Source organism: Sparus aurata, chromosome 12 (assembly GCF_900880675.1).
Source record: "Sparus aurata chromosome 12, fSpaAur1.1, whole genome shotgun sequence".
In the NCBI taxonomy this organism is placed as follows: Eukaryota; Metazoa; Chordata; class Actinopteri; order Spariformes; family Sparidae; genus Sparus; species Sparus aurata.
The window spans coordinates 20,680,363-20,696,680 of record NC_044198.1 but is presented as its reverse complement, the minus strand read 5'-3'; the positions used below and the strand labels follow the sequence as shown (position 1 = coordinate 20,696,680).

The following is a 16,318-nucleotide window of genomic DNA, read 5'->3' as shown; positions in this document are numbered from 1 at the left end:
GATGTTTTTCCAATGGTTTAAGTGACAACCTGACAAAACTACCCTCAACCAACAATTTGGACCATAAAAAAATTCAAACTGCTTCTTTTCTATGAAATATACTTGGAATATGTAAAGAAGATGGGACATGGGGTGTTAAGGAGGTGAGGCACACCGGACTGAAACTCAGTTTGAGGGGTCAACCACACACAGGTCTTTGCTATTCGTTGTCGCTGCAACTTCACTCTGCAAAGTTCACTTATGTTGAACTCAGGTCCAGATTATGTTCAAAGACAGCAAGAAGACGCAAATATTTTGGGCTCGGGAATGACACAAATACTTCCAGGGAAGAATCTGCTTTTGTCGCAGGGCTTTGCAGAGTCACATCTCAGGAGACTTTCAGGAGACTCTTTTAGATGTAGAGAGTAAAGAGTAAAAGAATCCATCTACATCAAACTGGAACGACCGTCTTTGAACAGAGGAGGTGGCCTAGGACAGTACTTGTCACCCACCGACAATAGAATACTGAGTTCTCTCCCCAGACAGCTTGACAACCATTCACACCTGGACTCACATAGACCTAGAAACACACATGAATACTAGTGGGGTCAATGACCCACAAGTGGCCCTAAGGACTCTGTAAGGACACTCCCACACAGAGGCCACTCCCCCACAGTTAGTTAAAGGGATATTTACCTACTACACATAGTTCGAGGCATCAAACATCTGCTAGCTTTGCCGGTTTTCTTTTCAAAAGACGACACAACTCAGAACTCTCCTGCAGCAGCTTGCTCGTTGTGGGGAAGCCCTGACGAGTCGATTACCGAGTGCAGTAGAGTTCCGCTGTTCAAGGATGAAAATGTATGATTATTACTCCATGGAAATGCAATCAAAGTTCATATGTGTCTTGCCTACCAGTTTATAACCAGTTTAAAAAAGTTATTATCGAGAGCGGACAGGGAAAAAAACAGACTTGAGAATTTCTAACTGCACTCGGCAATCGACTCGTCAGGGCTTCCCCACAGCGAGCAAGCTGCTGCAGGAGAGTGATTAAATATCCCAACATCCATAACTATATTTGTTTGATGAACAATTTTTTGGAGTGAAGTTTGTAAAGCTGGAAACCCAAACCAGAACCCCAACCCATTACTCACCACTTATAGAAAGCAGGGTTACCCAATCTTACCATAAAACTGACCCGACTTCATCTCTCCAGTTTTGTAATGGCTCCAACAGATGATGTAACATCATCAACAGGGAGCTGAGAGGAGACTCTGTCTGTGTGTGTGTGTGTGTGTGTGTGTGTGTGTGTGTGTGTGCGTGTGTGTGTGTATGTGTGTGTGTGTGTGTGTGTTTTCAAACTTGCATCACAAAACTGTTTGACAAGTGTCTCACTTAATAATTTTAAAGTTTACGGTTAATCTTTTGTCTCAGATTACTTTTTGTGTATCAATAATTGTATTTTATTCTTAATTCATCTTTACGGTGACCGGTGGTCAGAGGGGCAGACCTAAGGGCGCTCACCTGCTGCTGCCTCATGCGCCATGTAGTTGTTCCTGTTGTTGTTCCTGTTGTTGTTGTTGTTGTGAGCTGGTTTTGTTTACCTCTTCGCTGCTGACACGTGGGGAAAGGGAGAGGGAGGAGGGAGAGGAGGACGGGGAGGGGGGGAGGAGGAGGAGGGGAGGCGGATTAGCGCAGCGTCGGTGCCCCGTGTCCCTTTTTCTAGACTACAACAAACACAGGAGTGGCTGAGAGAAACGCGCACAGGGAAGGAGTCCGCCCGCACCTGCTCGTCCTCCTCGCTCACTATCAGCATCTCTCTTGTCTCCGTCTCCATCCAGCAGTCCCCCCGCGGCGCTCAGCCATGTCTCTGTCAGGCGCGCAGACACCAGAGGACGGACTCTACGGTGAGTGCTCCTGCTGCTGGTGGTGTAGGAGGTGGTGGTGGTGGTGCAGGGACCAGGCCGCTGTAGCCACAGATCTGTTTTGTTTACCTTCACAGCCGTGACGTGGGTGTTTTTTCTTTTGGGCTCACATGCAGCTGCTAAACAGCTAACCAGCATCAGTGTGAGAGCTGCCATGTGTTTGTGTGTGTGTGCGTGTGTGTGTGCGTGTGTGTGTGCATATTATTTCATTTTATTTTGAAAAATAGAAATATAAATAATGTGAGCAGTGACCCCCTCCCCCCCTCCCTCCTCCCCCTCCATGCATCAGCTCAGTGTGTTTGCAGGACTGATGTGCAGATATGAACCAGCAGCTGCAGACATGGTACCGGTACCAGTACCAGCAGCAGCAGCAGCCACAGAGGGCAGAAAAAAGGCACTGTCAGGTTTAATAGTTGTCATTGTTGTTGCCACTGACAAGTGTCTTTGTGTAAACGGATTCCCTGACTCACCTGTTTGTATCTCTGTAAGCCAATTAAGATGTGGAGATTTCCTGACGCTTATAGCCCCACTGTGCTCTGTGTGCACATTGCTTGGCACAAGGGGATGCTGGGTAAAAAAAACAAAAAAACAAAAAAAAAAACACGTGGTGCAGTGTTATGGAGAGCAGGGCACCCAGGGGACTGTATGAAGAAAATGATGTAAGGGAGGTTGGAGGATTACACTTCAAAAAGCAAGCTGATCATGGATCTCTCCCTGGATATTGGAAATTTGAACATCGGGAGTGAAGCGTGTAGTGTTTACAGAGGAAGTCTGGCTTCTCCCTGTTTTTGGATGGATGGTTGTTAGTCAAGTTTAAGTCTAAATTTGAATATAATTTTCCATAAAAACTAAAGTGAATTAATCCAAGTGTCCACCAACTAATATAAGACGATGCAAAGACTGACCAATACATCAGGTGGGGAATGTTATCGGTTGATATTGACCTGTAACAAATAGATCGGTATCGGTATTTACATTGCTGATATGTGCCGATATGATTTATTTATTTATTTATTTTTGTCAGAGAATAAAATAAACAGATGCTGAGGATGATTTTAGCCAATAAGTGTTAAACTGAATAAACTCCAGTTGGGTGCCATTAGATCACTGAAGAAGAAGATGACAAAATAGAATTAAAAGAGCATTAATCAGAGCTTGTACGATGGAAAATCGTGGTGAAAATGGGGCCTGTTAGTTTCTCTTCATTTACGTGTAAGACATTAAAGTTGCGTTATGTTGTTTTGGGGAAGATATTTTAATCAGAAGAGAAGGATCCTCATCAACTGATATTTTTTTATGCCTAAACATACAAGATAAACAAACTCTTCATTTTCATAACTGAATATTGTTTATATGTGGCGGACTCTGCCACCTTTCTGGCTTCAGACAATCTTCTAGGGACCCAATTGTCCTCTGGGAACAGCTTGTTTAGTCAGTTACAGAAAAAATAAGTACATCTGAGTTTGTATTATTACCTCATTGATATTGTAAATATCAAAATTCTGAGTTTGAGTTTCTTCTCCAAAAACTGCGTTGCGCCCCTTTAAATTCTCCTGATCGTCTCTCCAGTGGAAGCTTGAGTGACGTTTCTGAATCAAAAATACTTTATTGATTTCCAGGGTGGAAATGGGGAGATGTTACAGCTGTTCCTGTAGAGCAGAAATATGTCAATACAGAAAGATGATACTAAGATAGAAGTAGAGAATACAGACATAAGAATAGTGTAAGAATAGTGTAAAGTAACTGTAAAGAATGTGTGCAGTATGCTCTCTTTCCTAAATGCAAATATAAGCCTGTTTTGTGCTATTGTGAACAAACTCAAATGTAAAAATGTGCCTTTAAAGTAGATTTAAAACTCATGTGAGGTCTCGCAAACTGCTCTTCCTTGAATCAAGACCCCCTGTCTCTGTTTATAGGCCTGTAAAAAGTTGCATAGTGTACCTTTAAATTGTCAATATGTCAAAACGATATGCATGTATTGGCATTCTTATATCGAAAAGCTACCAGAAATAGAGACGTGCCTTGTACTGAACCAAAACTACACTGTAGATAATATGGATTATTGCATTATGTAATAATTGGCAGTAGTAAGCAGTATAAATAAATGCTACATAGTAAATGCTGCAAACAACAGCAGAAAGTTGCACCTCACACTGCTCCGTTAACAGTACAAACACTGTAAGTAATGCTACAGGTGACATGCTTCGTGAAAGACATTATTTAGCATAACAGGTGGATGGAAACACACTTGTTTTCACTTTCATACAGGAAAAATGTTCCTTTGTGGTTCATGTCATACAGAAGAGGCCTTTCTCAGATCGTTTCTGTGTAACCGCTCAGCCTCTTTGTCTGTGAATCACGCAGGAAAAAAGACGAATAAAAATATAAATCTGAGGCAAGAAAAAAAAACACGTTTTTTTTTTCCTAGAACAATCCGACTGCCCTCCCTTCAGCGAAACGAAGCTGACATTCATAGCCCGGAGAAATCAGAAATGATTCCGTTGTGCCGCAGCTCATTGAGTCTTTTTAGCGTCGAGCGCTTGTCCACATTACATAAAGCTGATTTGGCAGTGGCACAGATGAATGTGTACAGGATTGCACCATAGAAACTGATTTAGTGCCGCAGAATGGCGACAGATAGATAAGTCAGGCAACAAGGCGCTTGTTATGTCATAACTCCCCTCTGTTGAAAAATAACTAGGGCAATGGCACAGTTTTCCCGCTCTGCCCTCCCTCCCTCCCTCACCCCCCTGCCTCCCTCCAGCTCTGCTCCCACTCATGTCTCTACCCTCTCTTGCTGCTGTTGCCGCGTCACAAAACCCGAAAAAAAGTGAAGATCAGAGAGATGACAAGTGATACTTTGGTAGGCAGATGAGGTGTTGACATTTTGTAAATGCTGCCTGTGTCACAGTGGGATACAGACAGCATGACGAGAGAGAAACAAGGGGAGGAAGGGAGAGAGGGTGAATGGCTAATCTCTAACAGAAATAAGATCTTACGTAAGCAACCATGCTGTCAGCCTGAGTTAGCCCTGCCCTACTGTTTGGCTCTGGGTGTGCGTGCACGCCATACACACCAGTGTGCAATCAGTGTGCGTGTGCAAATCGCTTCCTGCTCATGTACTCAGTGAACCTGCGTCCATTCATTCATGTGCTGCGTGCGTGTCCGGCGCTCATTGAGAAAAGAGGGAATCAGACCCTGACGTTCATTGCGTCTCTGTTTAAGCACACGAGTGTTAGTACGTGTGTGTAAGAGCACCATCCGGCCGGATGTCCGTCCTCTGCATTCGGCGCCTCTCAGGTCATCGGATGTCGCATCAGGACATCTGTGGTGCCACTTATAAGTCACCATATGTCAGCGCACACACCTGTCCACTCACTGTCCACTTCACAGCAATGCTGTAACGTTTTAATATGGTTCAGATGAGTCCGCCTGCCTCAGTAGGATTAATCGGTTACTCTGGGACAAGACAAGCTGCAGGGGCCAGTGATTTAAAGATGCTGCCGAAGAATATGACAAACAAAAGAACCGAAGATTTTGACAATGTGAAGGAAAAATCAGGGGAAAAAAACAAACATCTCTACGTACAAATAAATTTTTTTGGGTTGGGTACTTAGATTATCCAAAATGTTTCCAACACTGTTCAAACCCAGAGGAACGGTCCATTTCATTTGGTCACCTGCCGCTATAATTTATGGGGAAACACCAGATGATATGTCAGCGAGTGAACATTGAGATGGATTTTCATCAGCATTCAGGTTTTATTTAACATCATGAAGTCGGCAAACTTCATCTTTTGTTGTCCCAATTTCGGCTGAGGGAGCCCCGAGCGGCAGAAATCCCATCCTATGCATGTATTATGTATTATTATACAGCAGAAAGTGAAATAAAAAATATGAATGTGTGTGTGTGTGTTCAAATGGAGAATAGTTCGCATCATTCAGAGAAAATCTAACGCAATGACTATATTTTTAATGTCTTTATATAAAATAATGTATTTACGTTTATCAAACAAAACTTTCAATACAAAAACTTCAAGAACTGATTTTGTAATCAACTCAGAATCATCAATAGCGTTAAGCAAACAACAATGGATTAACAACTCATAGGATCTGAGCGCAGTCGAAGTCCATGGGATTTTCTTTATCAGATGAAATCATTTTTAAACGCACTACTGTGACTCTTGAGCAAAATAATAATACATTAATAATAATCTGAATATGTGAAGTAACTAGTAAGTTGTGAAATAAATGTAGCGGGTAGAATGTGTAATATTTGCCTCCACAATGTAGTGGAAAGCAGTAAAAGTAGCATGAAACGAAAATGCTTACATATAGGTCTACCACAACATTGTACTTAAAGAAACATTACGTAGAAATTGGCATTTTGTGTGATTTTTGTGCTGCTGAGACAGAGACACCATTCACCCTGTTACAATACACTGAACCATCAACATGATTTTGAAGCTGTTATTTTAACATAAATAAGTTACATAACGTTGCTCCAAGAGTAAACTGTACTTAGCGATTTCTCATAATCAAGAAAACCATCAGTCAGTCCCTTTAAATGACTCATTTTTTCCCACATCTGATCAGTATTCTTCAGCTGATGGTTGATTTGTATGTGATTAATGCTCCTGCCATAATTTGATTCCAGTGACAGATCCACTCTATGCAAACACTCAGTTTAAAGGCCATAGATTTGTTGACTCTCCCCCTCACGACTCCTCTCTGGCTCATTGCAGTCTAACATATGTGCGCGAAGCCCTACTGTTCTCCGCCTCCTCCGACTGGCTGAGCATCATTACGAACTCTGCTGCTCGTCTTGTTTCCTCATCAGGCTCCTGGGTCGAGCTGGAGGAGCTGATCGCAGCCGTGAGCCGCAGGGAGAGTCTGACGGGGCCCGAGGACAGCATCTCCTCCGCCCTGCAGGGGGAGCTGGAGAGGATCCTTCTGGAGGCACAGCTTGAGTGTGAGAGGAGTCGAGACAGGTAACGGCGCCGTCTGTTTGTGTGGATTCAGCTCGTTGTTTTGTTCGGGGGTTTGGGGGGCGTTCGGAGCTGCACAGCGAGGTGTAAAAAATCATTTGCACAGTAATGAGTTTGGTTTCTCTGCTCTGTGGAACTCTGCTTGTTTTTTTCCCCACACGATGTGTTTACTTTATCTGTTTATTTTGTTGTTTGTTCTAACCCAAATGTAGAATTATTAAATTGCGCTGTTCATTTCCTCACACTGAAGCCACATGAGTGAATGTCTGTTTCCGGTCCACAGTCCTCCACAGGTGGGGACTCCACAGTCCACTGGTTCCCAAAGACCTTCCAGTGAGCAGGACAGCGACTGTGTCACCATACAGGTATTCATTATCCTAACAAAGTTCACATGGACCATAATATTCCACTAAATGTCAGAATAATATGTCACATCCTCAACTGACAGAGACTGATCCCATCCAGTGGTGCAAACGTTCAATAATCAATAATACGTAAAAACGCTTGAGCCGATGGTTTCTCCCTGGTTGCGTAAATAAATTCTTTCTTCACATGTTTGCTAGTGTTGGGAGGGAACAGATTTAAAGATTATTCAACACCTCAATCTTAGAAAGGCTCGAAAAACAGCTGAATGTTCATCAGCTGTTCAACGAAGCCAGAGTCCACCAAAACAGAAACGCAGATATTGCTCCCAGAATACAAAAGCGGGCTCTTTGTTATTTTTTTTTGGCAGATGGAGAAAATTAACGCCTTGAATTTTTCTCGCAAAAGTTGGAGCGAAAACTTCTTATCCCTCTTCTTCTGATATATTTCCGGCAGATTAGCCGCCTCGCAGCCGGCAGAGCCACTTTGCACGTGTCAAGGAAAATTTGAATTCTGATTAAGCGCTTTGAGGCGTGTAAATGCAGATCTTATCCGATCACTTTATTTAGCGTCCATGTAAAAGCGTTAAATTGGAATCTCTAATCAGAAAGATATCAATCGGACTGGAGGAATCTTGTCATGTAACCACGGCGACTGACATGTTAGCGTTAATCAAATGACTTCATCTTCCCTTAAGGTAGTATGTCACACACAAAAACATGTATGTTTGTTGAGAAAAGACCTCAGGTGGTTTAATAACCCTTTTAACTCCAAATCATACAGTATAATTTCATCACATCTTATTTCACATTATTGTCGGCCATTTACCAAAACACAGAGAACATCTTTAGACAGTTTTCCTACTTTCCAGCCATCATTTCCAGTTTAAAAGCAGCCCACAGAGATATTTACTTTCCTGCTCACTCGATAGTTAATCCATCTCTGTTAAAAACCCATTGACATCCAAGAGAGTCAAACAAGTTCTCTGCTGTTTTTGCGCCATGTGGGAGCGCTTGCGTCCTGCTCAGTTGTTGTTTGAGATTTCCTCGTTTGAACTCAAAGCGAATATCAATATCAACATTACACATGTGCTGAGTTTGCATTGTATCACTGTCTCTGACCTGATTTTCTCTTGTGTGTTGACTTTTCCTTCCTCCTCCTTGTCTACCGTTTTATCTCATCTGACCCACGATACGTCGCAGGAGGAGCCAGACCGACGAGGGGACACTGACTGGGTGTGGGATTGGTCCAGCAGACCTGAAAATATGCCCCCAAAGTAAGGCCGCCTCCTTAAAGTCATCCATTGTGCTTTATTTTATATTTATTTATGTTTGCAGTAGTACTTTCCATTACACACATAAGTCTTTAGGGTGCACATAAGTACTTACAAAGATGTGCAGGTGTGCTAACAATTTGAAGAAATAGAATGCCACCAATTTTACACATTAAAGTGTGTTAACAGGTCTTGAAGAGAACTAAACCATATGTTAACAAAGTATTAAAAAGCCTTTTAGTGGCTCCAGAGAAAGCTGCATGTCATCTGATAAATTGCCTCCAGTGATGTCACTCAGTGGCAAAATTGTAATGTGGGAAATGTAGGCTCTTGGTTTTGAAAAGAATGAAGAATATGATTATTTGTTTTTAAACCGTCCATAATGAGTCCAACTGTGTTATTAAGGTGCAATGCTCGACCAGTGGACTGCACTTCAAAACATGGCGCCTACATTACCCACAACGCAAGTTAGCCACTGAGTGACATCACTGGAGACAATTTATCAGATTATACGCAGCTTCCTCTGGAGCCACAAAAGTCCTTTTACTCCTTTTATTCAACATTTACCGCAGTACTCCCCAAGATCTGTAAACACACTTTAATGTGTAAATTTTGTGGAGCTGCCCTTTAAGTATGGAGCTTGGGACAGGAAGTGATTTGTTTGGCTTCGCCTAAGAGTGAAAAAGCAATGGAAAACAGCAAGTCTTTCTCTCTCAAGTTCAAAACTCACGCTAAGAGCTCCTCTGAATCTCACCAATTAACATGTTGTTTGTTTAATCCGCATACAAACCGGTATATAAAAAAGAACAATTTGTGGTTTTATGGAGAGTTAAGTGCTGTAACAGTTTGTTGGCACAGTGAGTCTCGTCGTTACTGTGCGAGCTGTCAGAGGAGACACTGTGAAGAAAAAAGTTACCCCACATAAATCCCTCCAAACAAAATGTGCTCATGTTTAATTAAAGAAACTATTCAGCACTTCAGTTTTTTGGCACTGGCTGAAAAAAAAAAAAAACAAGGCTTGTTTCGTGATTTAGTTGTTGTCTGTTGCGTCTCGTCAGTTTGACTTTGACAGCAGGTCTGTGTTTTAAGTTTTGTTTACACCTTTGAGTGCTGAGAAACACATGAATCACCCTCGTTTTTTTTATTTACACTGCCACGCTTGACATTTAATCTTCTGCAAAACAATAAGTCTGTTTGACAGGTAGCAGCTCTAAATGGTCTCAGACTCTCTGAGCTTCTCTACCTTTCTTGCATTCTGATTTTTCTCTCTTGTGTTCTCATTAACTCTGTTTATTTCATTTTTTTTTTTTTATCCTTTACTTTCCATCTTCCCTTTTATTCTCGCATCTCTTTATCCCGGGCTCCTCGTCCTCGCCCTTTCTCTACGCAGAGAGTTTGTGTTTCAGCACCCGAAGCAGCAGAGCTCCCTCAGCGTTAGGAAGACAGAGGTGATGAAGAGGGGAATCTTCTCCTCCGATGTCCTCCTCATCCTCGGGCCCTCACTGCTGGCTTCACACCTGCTCACACTTGGAGTCGGGTGAGACACACACGCACACACACACACACAGACTCATTTTTTCCCCCTATTGTATGAGACTTAATTGTGACAGTAGCAAGCCCCACTCGGCAGGAGATAACGGCAGGAGATTGACCTCATAAAAATATGAGTCATTCTTTAAACAACTGGTTCTTGATTTCAGACAGAGGTAAACAATAGAGGGTAGTCATTTCTAGCTGGCAACCATTCATTTTCCTGGTTTAAATATCAAGTGATGCTGGCAGAGTTCATCAACTATAGCTAGCCGGCTAATTAATGGGAGCTGCATGAGTTGATTTAAAACGCTGTCTGTGGTTGACTTTTTAATGTTTCCAGCTGACGTGTTCCCAAATTACATCCCTGTAAAAGGGGTCTTAAATTTGCACTTGATGGCTAAGTGTTAGGCCAAGTGCTGTCGTGCTAAAATAACTGAAGCAAAAGCTCCACAAGTTAGCAGAGGGATTGGACAGCATGCAGCTAGTTAGTCCTAGTAAAATAAAAATATTTTTTAGAGATTTGTTTTGTAACGTTAGCTTGAGTGATAAAAGGAATAGGGCGGTTTCTGGAATGCAGACTTCCCTAAATCCAATAAAGACCAGGACAGAGATGCTAATGCGCATGCCAAGAAAATACAGAAAAAAAGTTGCATACATTTCATATAAACCCTGAAAACACTGAAAAAAAAGGGGTACAGAATGCTTACAGAAGCTTTCTCGTTTCCATTTGTAGTCAGTTTGTTGTCCGAGCAGCATTGAAAAATCGTGTCTAAGCGGGCTTTGGTTGCGTGCTAGTGAGCAGTCATCGTAGAGAGCAAAAGAGACGGAGCACATTGAACACACATCTGATGATGATTGAGCTTTTTTCCAGAAAATGGAAAACGAGTGGATTCCCGTTTATAGAGATCAGTCCGAAGGTCGTCTCCAGCTCCATTCTCACATCTCAAGTTGCTAATCAAGTCATTACATGCAACAGACGTAGACTCAATATGTTTGAAACGGACTGTTAACATTGACACAGAAACAGAATTCTTGGTCCAGATATTTGTTATCCAGCATCTGCTGAGCCCCAAAACATTGGCCATCGCCTGTGGTGGCTCTATCGGAGTAAGACGATAGCTGGTAGGTTCCGTGAAGCTCTTGTTATTCAGACGCTGAATATATGATAGAGAATTGCACTGCAACCTCGTTCACACAGCCCTAACATGTCGAGTCATCAAAAGTGTGACAGACTTGCAGAAGCTACAGTGGCTAAGCTGTAACCGGACGACTTCTATTTGAGCGGAGTGGACATTGATCAATTGCGTCTTTCTCTTTCCAGGATCTACATCGGAAAGCGACTGGCCGCTTCGACAACTAGCACGCTGTGACGTCGGCTGCCGCCCGGTGACCTCGACCGCTAACAGTCTGGCCAATAAGGTCACAGTCCGCCCTCTCTACTGCACTAACTTGCCTCCTTCCTCCTTCGTCACGGGTCAACCTTAGGACCCTGCCTGTCTGTACCTCTGTCTCTCTGTTCATCTGTATGTCTGTCTAACTCTGTCAGCCTCTCTGTCAGTCTGTGCATGTCGTAGGGCCCGGGGAGCGGATGGATGCCGACCAATGAGTCAGACTGAGGTCATTTTTACTCTCCCGGAGAGTAACACTGATCTCAACCAGCTAAAGCATAATCAGAGAGGAGATTGCCCAGATACAAGAGAAAAGGAGAGAGAGAAAGAGAGAGAGAGAGTTTCACCCAGCAAGAACAATAAATCCTTTTGATAGGAAGAGATGAAAACGGTTCGGTGGGAACAGTGTGTTCAGACGAAATGAGAAAGATAATATGTGGTAGCCTTTCGCCCCAACCTTTGAAAAAGCAAAATGTCTGTCATTTGTCAAAAGTAATGACCCTCTGTGAGACCGAGCTGCTAAAAGTGGTTCTTGTGGGCTTTATGCCCTGATGGTGTATCTAATGTATAGCGTTTTAGTTGGCTGAGTGAATGTAGAAGTGGCTCTGGTTGTGCTTTTTTGTCCCATAAACCAATTAAATATTTGACCTCTGACAAAGACAATCATGATCCCATTAAACTTCACTCCTCAAAACCTTAATGCGCCTCTTGGGTCTTTTTCTTTATTCTTCTCCTCTTCCAGTCTCGTCCCGGCGGTGGTTCTTTTGAACACATGTTCATCTTGTTGAAATAAACGCAGGGAAAGCACAAAGATTTGCTGAGGTAAGCTTGGGGCAGTAACTTATACTGTATGTGTGCAACATTATTAGTTTTGGGTCCTCTGGAGAGTATTTGTAGACTCAGAGGAGAGACGACCTGCTGTGTTGTTAACAACGTGCAAATGAACCACAGCATCTGTTTAACATTTATTCGCTTTTCCATATGAGGTGGATCACTACAAATCACTGAGGATTTGTCTCGATAAGCTCTCTGGTGTGTGTTTCACTGGTGTTTTTTTTTTTTTTTTATACCTACTCTTCCTCTCGTCTAACCCCCGCTCTTACGGAAATGTTATGACATCACACCAGCATGTCTCTTTCCATCTGCCTTTGTCATTCTTTACCTCACATAAGTCTCTCTTTTTTTTCCTTTTTTTTAAACAAGCTGCTCCTTTGACCAGTCAAGGATTTCACGTTTTATTGCCTTCCCATAAAGCAGAAACCCGTTTCCTCTTAACATCTCATGAAAATACTTGGCCTGGGTTTCCATTGGTGGGCCCGAGAAGCACACTGAGGTCTTTTTCTGTGCCGCCCTCGAACGTAAACGTGCCCATTTGTTGTCCGGGCCTGACCGAGCCCAATGAGTTTATCAGCCATTAGCCGAGTGTTTGATGTGAGGGGTCCTGCTGAGCTCATTAAGCTACTTCTAGACACACCACGCTGACGATGCAACAACAAGCCCGTCTTGGCAAAGCACAAAAGCACCTGGTTTCCATTCACAGGCATCATCGCGTAACACACCCACACGCACACGTGCGAACGATGCCTAGTTACTAGTGCATGTTTGGGCATCACTTTAGCACAACAAGGGGACAAAAGGAAGTAACCTTGTTGAGAGGGTGGTTGTAAAATGTCCACTCATCCATCCTGCCATGTTGCTATTCAAGTTTCAGTAAAATGGTTAAATTCAAGTGTTTTTTGTTATTTTCGCCATTTCGGGCGAATGTTTGGCGTCACTGTACTCAACAAATACAAAGAAGAATGGAGAGAAACGCAGTCACATGATCATTTACTTTATCTAGAGGAGGAAGGCAAACAGTAAAATAAAAATCCAAAATGTAAGTTTGTCATCCTGGTTTAACTTTGACCTCTAATGTGCAGCGAGGGATGATTATCAACATCTTAGCTGGGCTCACTCTGGGTTTAAATAACTTCATGAAGATTTTTTTAAGATCACTTTTAAAGGTTGAGTAAACCCAAAAATGAAACTTTAATAATCATCTACTCACCTCCATCCTGATGGAAAGTCAGGTAAAGTTTCATAGTCCACAAAACATTTCGGGAGCGCTCTACGAAAGTAGATGGGGGAATTGTTTCAGAGTGTAAAAAAGGAAACAATAATCCATAAAATGGCTCCGTACAGCTCGTCTACAGCTCTGGATGGAACCATTCCTGGTTTTACGGTTGTTAATTTGTGCGTTCAAACATTTTGCTGTGAACGATTTTTGGGTGGAAAATATTTGTTTGACCCTCATTCCAAAAATTAAAAGCAAGCCGTATATATATAAAAGCATTTTAAAAGGAATGAAAAAAAATACATATATATATTTTCAACAAATAAAAGCTAAACAATAATGTTAAAAACAGATGACTGGACATATTAAGTGATTCGTCACTATGTTATTCTTATGAAGGCCCAATAATCTGAAACACCAGTAGCCTGGACAGAAATCCATGTTGTAAAGTGAACCATGACATTTTTCTTAACCATATAGATTTGATGCCTAAACCCAGCCAGACTGCGACCGTTTCACAATATATAACCTTAACTTTTGTCACCAACATTAACAGAGGTCACATGACATTATTCTTTGCTGCATTTCAAAATACGCTACAAAGTAAATGCGCGGTGGGCCTTCAGCGGAGTTGACTTTTGTTTTCGGAACAACAAGCTATCGGACGAATGGGTTTTCGGTCCACTGGGAGATATTCCTTACTGTTGTGGTTCAGAATAATAGGCTGCCGTCGAAACAATTGGCAGTCCACATTAAAACAGTCTCATTGAATTACCCGCCTCCACTTTCAGAATCATATATTATGCTCCTAATTGACCATACGAGCCCGAAATGTCTGTTCTTCAAAAGATTTAGCTGCTGGACTTGTTTACTAATACACAGCATCCTTCATTTCAGTGTATTTCTGCCAGAAATGTTGGCCAGCGTTACCGTTTCTTGGGGGGCGGGGGATAGTGCTTAGCGGGGACAATATAAACACACACCTACTAGAAGCTAAGCTACTGAGCTGCTGGCTGTAACCGCACTGTAACTGTACACAAAGTTGGTGACAGCTGCAGACTCTAGTTTTTTGTTGACTAAAACCCGATTAAAACCAGCGCTAATCAAATGAATACAAATCTGGCTTAACTTGGCTTTATTCCCACCTGTCCAATCATTTATTTTTTGCCCCACTGATGAAGAAGAGGAATGAAAGCTATGCACACAGAGTTATCCTTTAAGCTGTGGATTTTGGCCTGCGGTTTGTGTCAGATTCAGCCCCCCCCCCCCCCCCACTTCTGAAACCATTTATCCTGAGCAAACAGGCAGTCACAGGTGGGACAGGCTGTTGTAAATCACCATGTTCTTACACAGTTACATCCCCTGTTGCTGTGACTTTCTTCTTAGCAGGGGACTGCGTTAAGATCCGTCGACCCTGTAATGTCCTCCCTGAAAAAAACGGGGACAGTTACAACAGCGAACAGCCGTAAATGCCACATGTGATTTTTTTTTCCGAGCGTAAAAAGTGAAACAGCAGACTTTCGCACACACGTGGAGATAAGCGGGAGTCTGGGCATTTCGGTTGTTGCGAAATGAAGTCTGACTCCTAACCTCGTGCGTCTTCTCTTGTAGCTGTCGAAGGTGGAGGAGACTCAGGCCGAAATGTGGAAGAAATCTATTCATTTCCTGGCCTGCAGTTTAGAGATCTGACATCTGTCTTTCTGGGAAATGCATTATATTCCCGCTCCTATACTGCTAGACAGGAAATAAAGAGTCCAGTTTCAAAGAGTCTGGATGTAACAAAAGAAATTTGCTTGAACTGGCACGGCGTCCGCGCCTTAACATTCAAACAAGGTCACTAATTCGAGCCTCCATCTCGAGTAACCTCACTTTACCGCATGTGGCCCACATCCCGGCTCATGAACCACTTATTATGAGGAGTAGTAGGTTATAATTCCACATTGCTAAATGACGTACTCCTTCTCAAGAATCAGACACACAATGGCTTACTGAACCGCTGCACTCCCACACGAGGGAACAACTTTTTATGTTCTCGTGGTGTGGGCTCAAACAGACACACTCACGCACTAATGACACTCTCCATTATTTGATGTGTGGTCCAGTAAATATTCTCTGTAGGGGCAGATTACTGTGTATGTGGTCTGACAGTGATTATGTATGATGATTTCACTGCTGGAAACATGTTTTATGCACATTTTAAAGTTTTGGATTATAAAAAGCTGAGTCAATGTGCACAATTGAGCGATTGAAACAGCTTCTACGAGTTAGTTCGGACATAGCGAACACTTCAACTCATAATATACTACTTTTTTCTGCTTTGCACAGTAAAAATGGCCCCATCCAATATATATTTAGTTCCCTGTAAATCTCGTTGTCATTGTGCTATTCGGCCACCGGGCTTGATTTTTCCTGGAATAATGAAGGTTGAATTATGGCACAAAGGAAGTGCGTCTGCCGGGACAAGGCATTGTTTCTCTGTCCCCCGGTATAACTCGGTCAACAACATGAATAACTGCAGAAAAACTCCAGCCTGACCTCCTTGTTCCTGCGTACCTCTGGAGTTTGAACCAGTTCAACAGGCAAGATCAATACGTAACAAAACCTGCCTTATAAATACAACCAGCTGTTTTTCTAGCTTTTTAATAGCACTGATGTTGGGTTTTCCTGGTAAATTGTGGATTGTTATGGTTGTTTTTTGGGCTTTTGAAAGTAACGTTAGCCACTTTGCTAACGTTAGCTGTCTGTGCGACCGCTGTGCCAACAGTAATACTACAGGGAGACGTTAGGAGGGGCTGAAATGGTGTCTATTTCTGCATT

At 42.6% G+C, this 16,318-nt stretch overlaps 1 protein-coding gene across 1 annotated transcript; it reads left to right on the top strand.

Moving 5' to 3' along the window:
- Window positions 1-1,634: 1,634 nt before the first annotated feature.
- LOC115592479 (BCL2/adenovirus E1B 19 kDa protein-interacting protein 3) lies at window positions 1,635-12,148 on the top strand. The gene is made up of 6 exons (XM_030435265.1): window positions 1,635-1,886; window positions 6,744-6,894; window positions 7,175-7,256; window positions 8,457-8,530; window positions 9,918-10,064; window positions 11,382-12,148. The coding sequence occupies exons 1-6, from the start codon at window positions 1,844-1,846 to the stop codon at window positions 11,428-11,430; spliced, it is 546 nt and encodes a 181-aa protein (XP_030291125.1). The 5' UTR covers window positions 1,635-1,843; the 3' UTR covers window positions 11,431-12,148.
- Window positions 12,149-16,318: the final 4,170 nt, after the last annotated feature.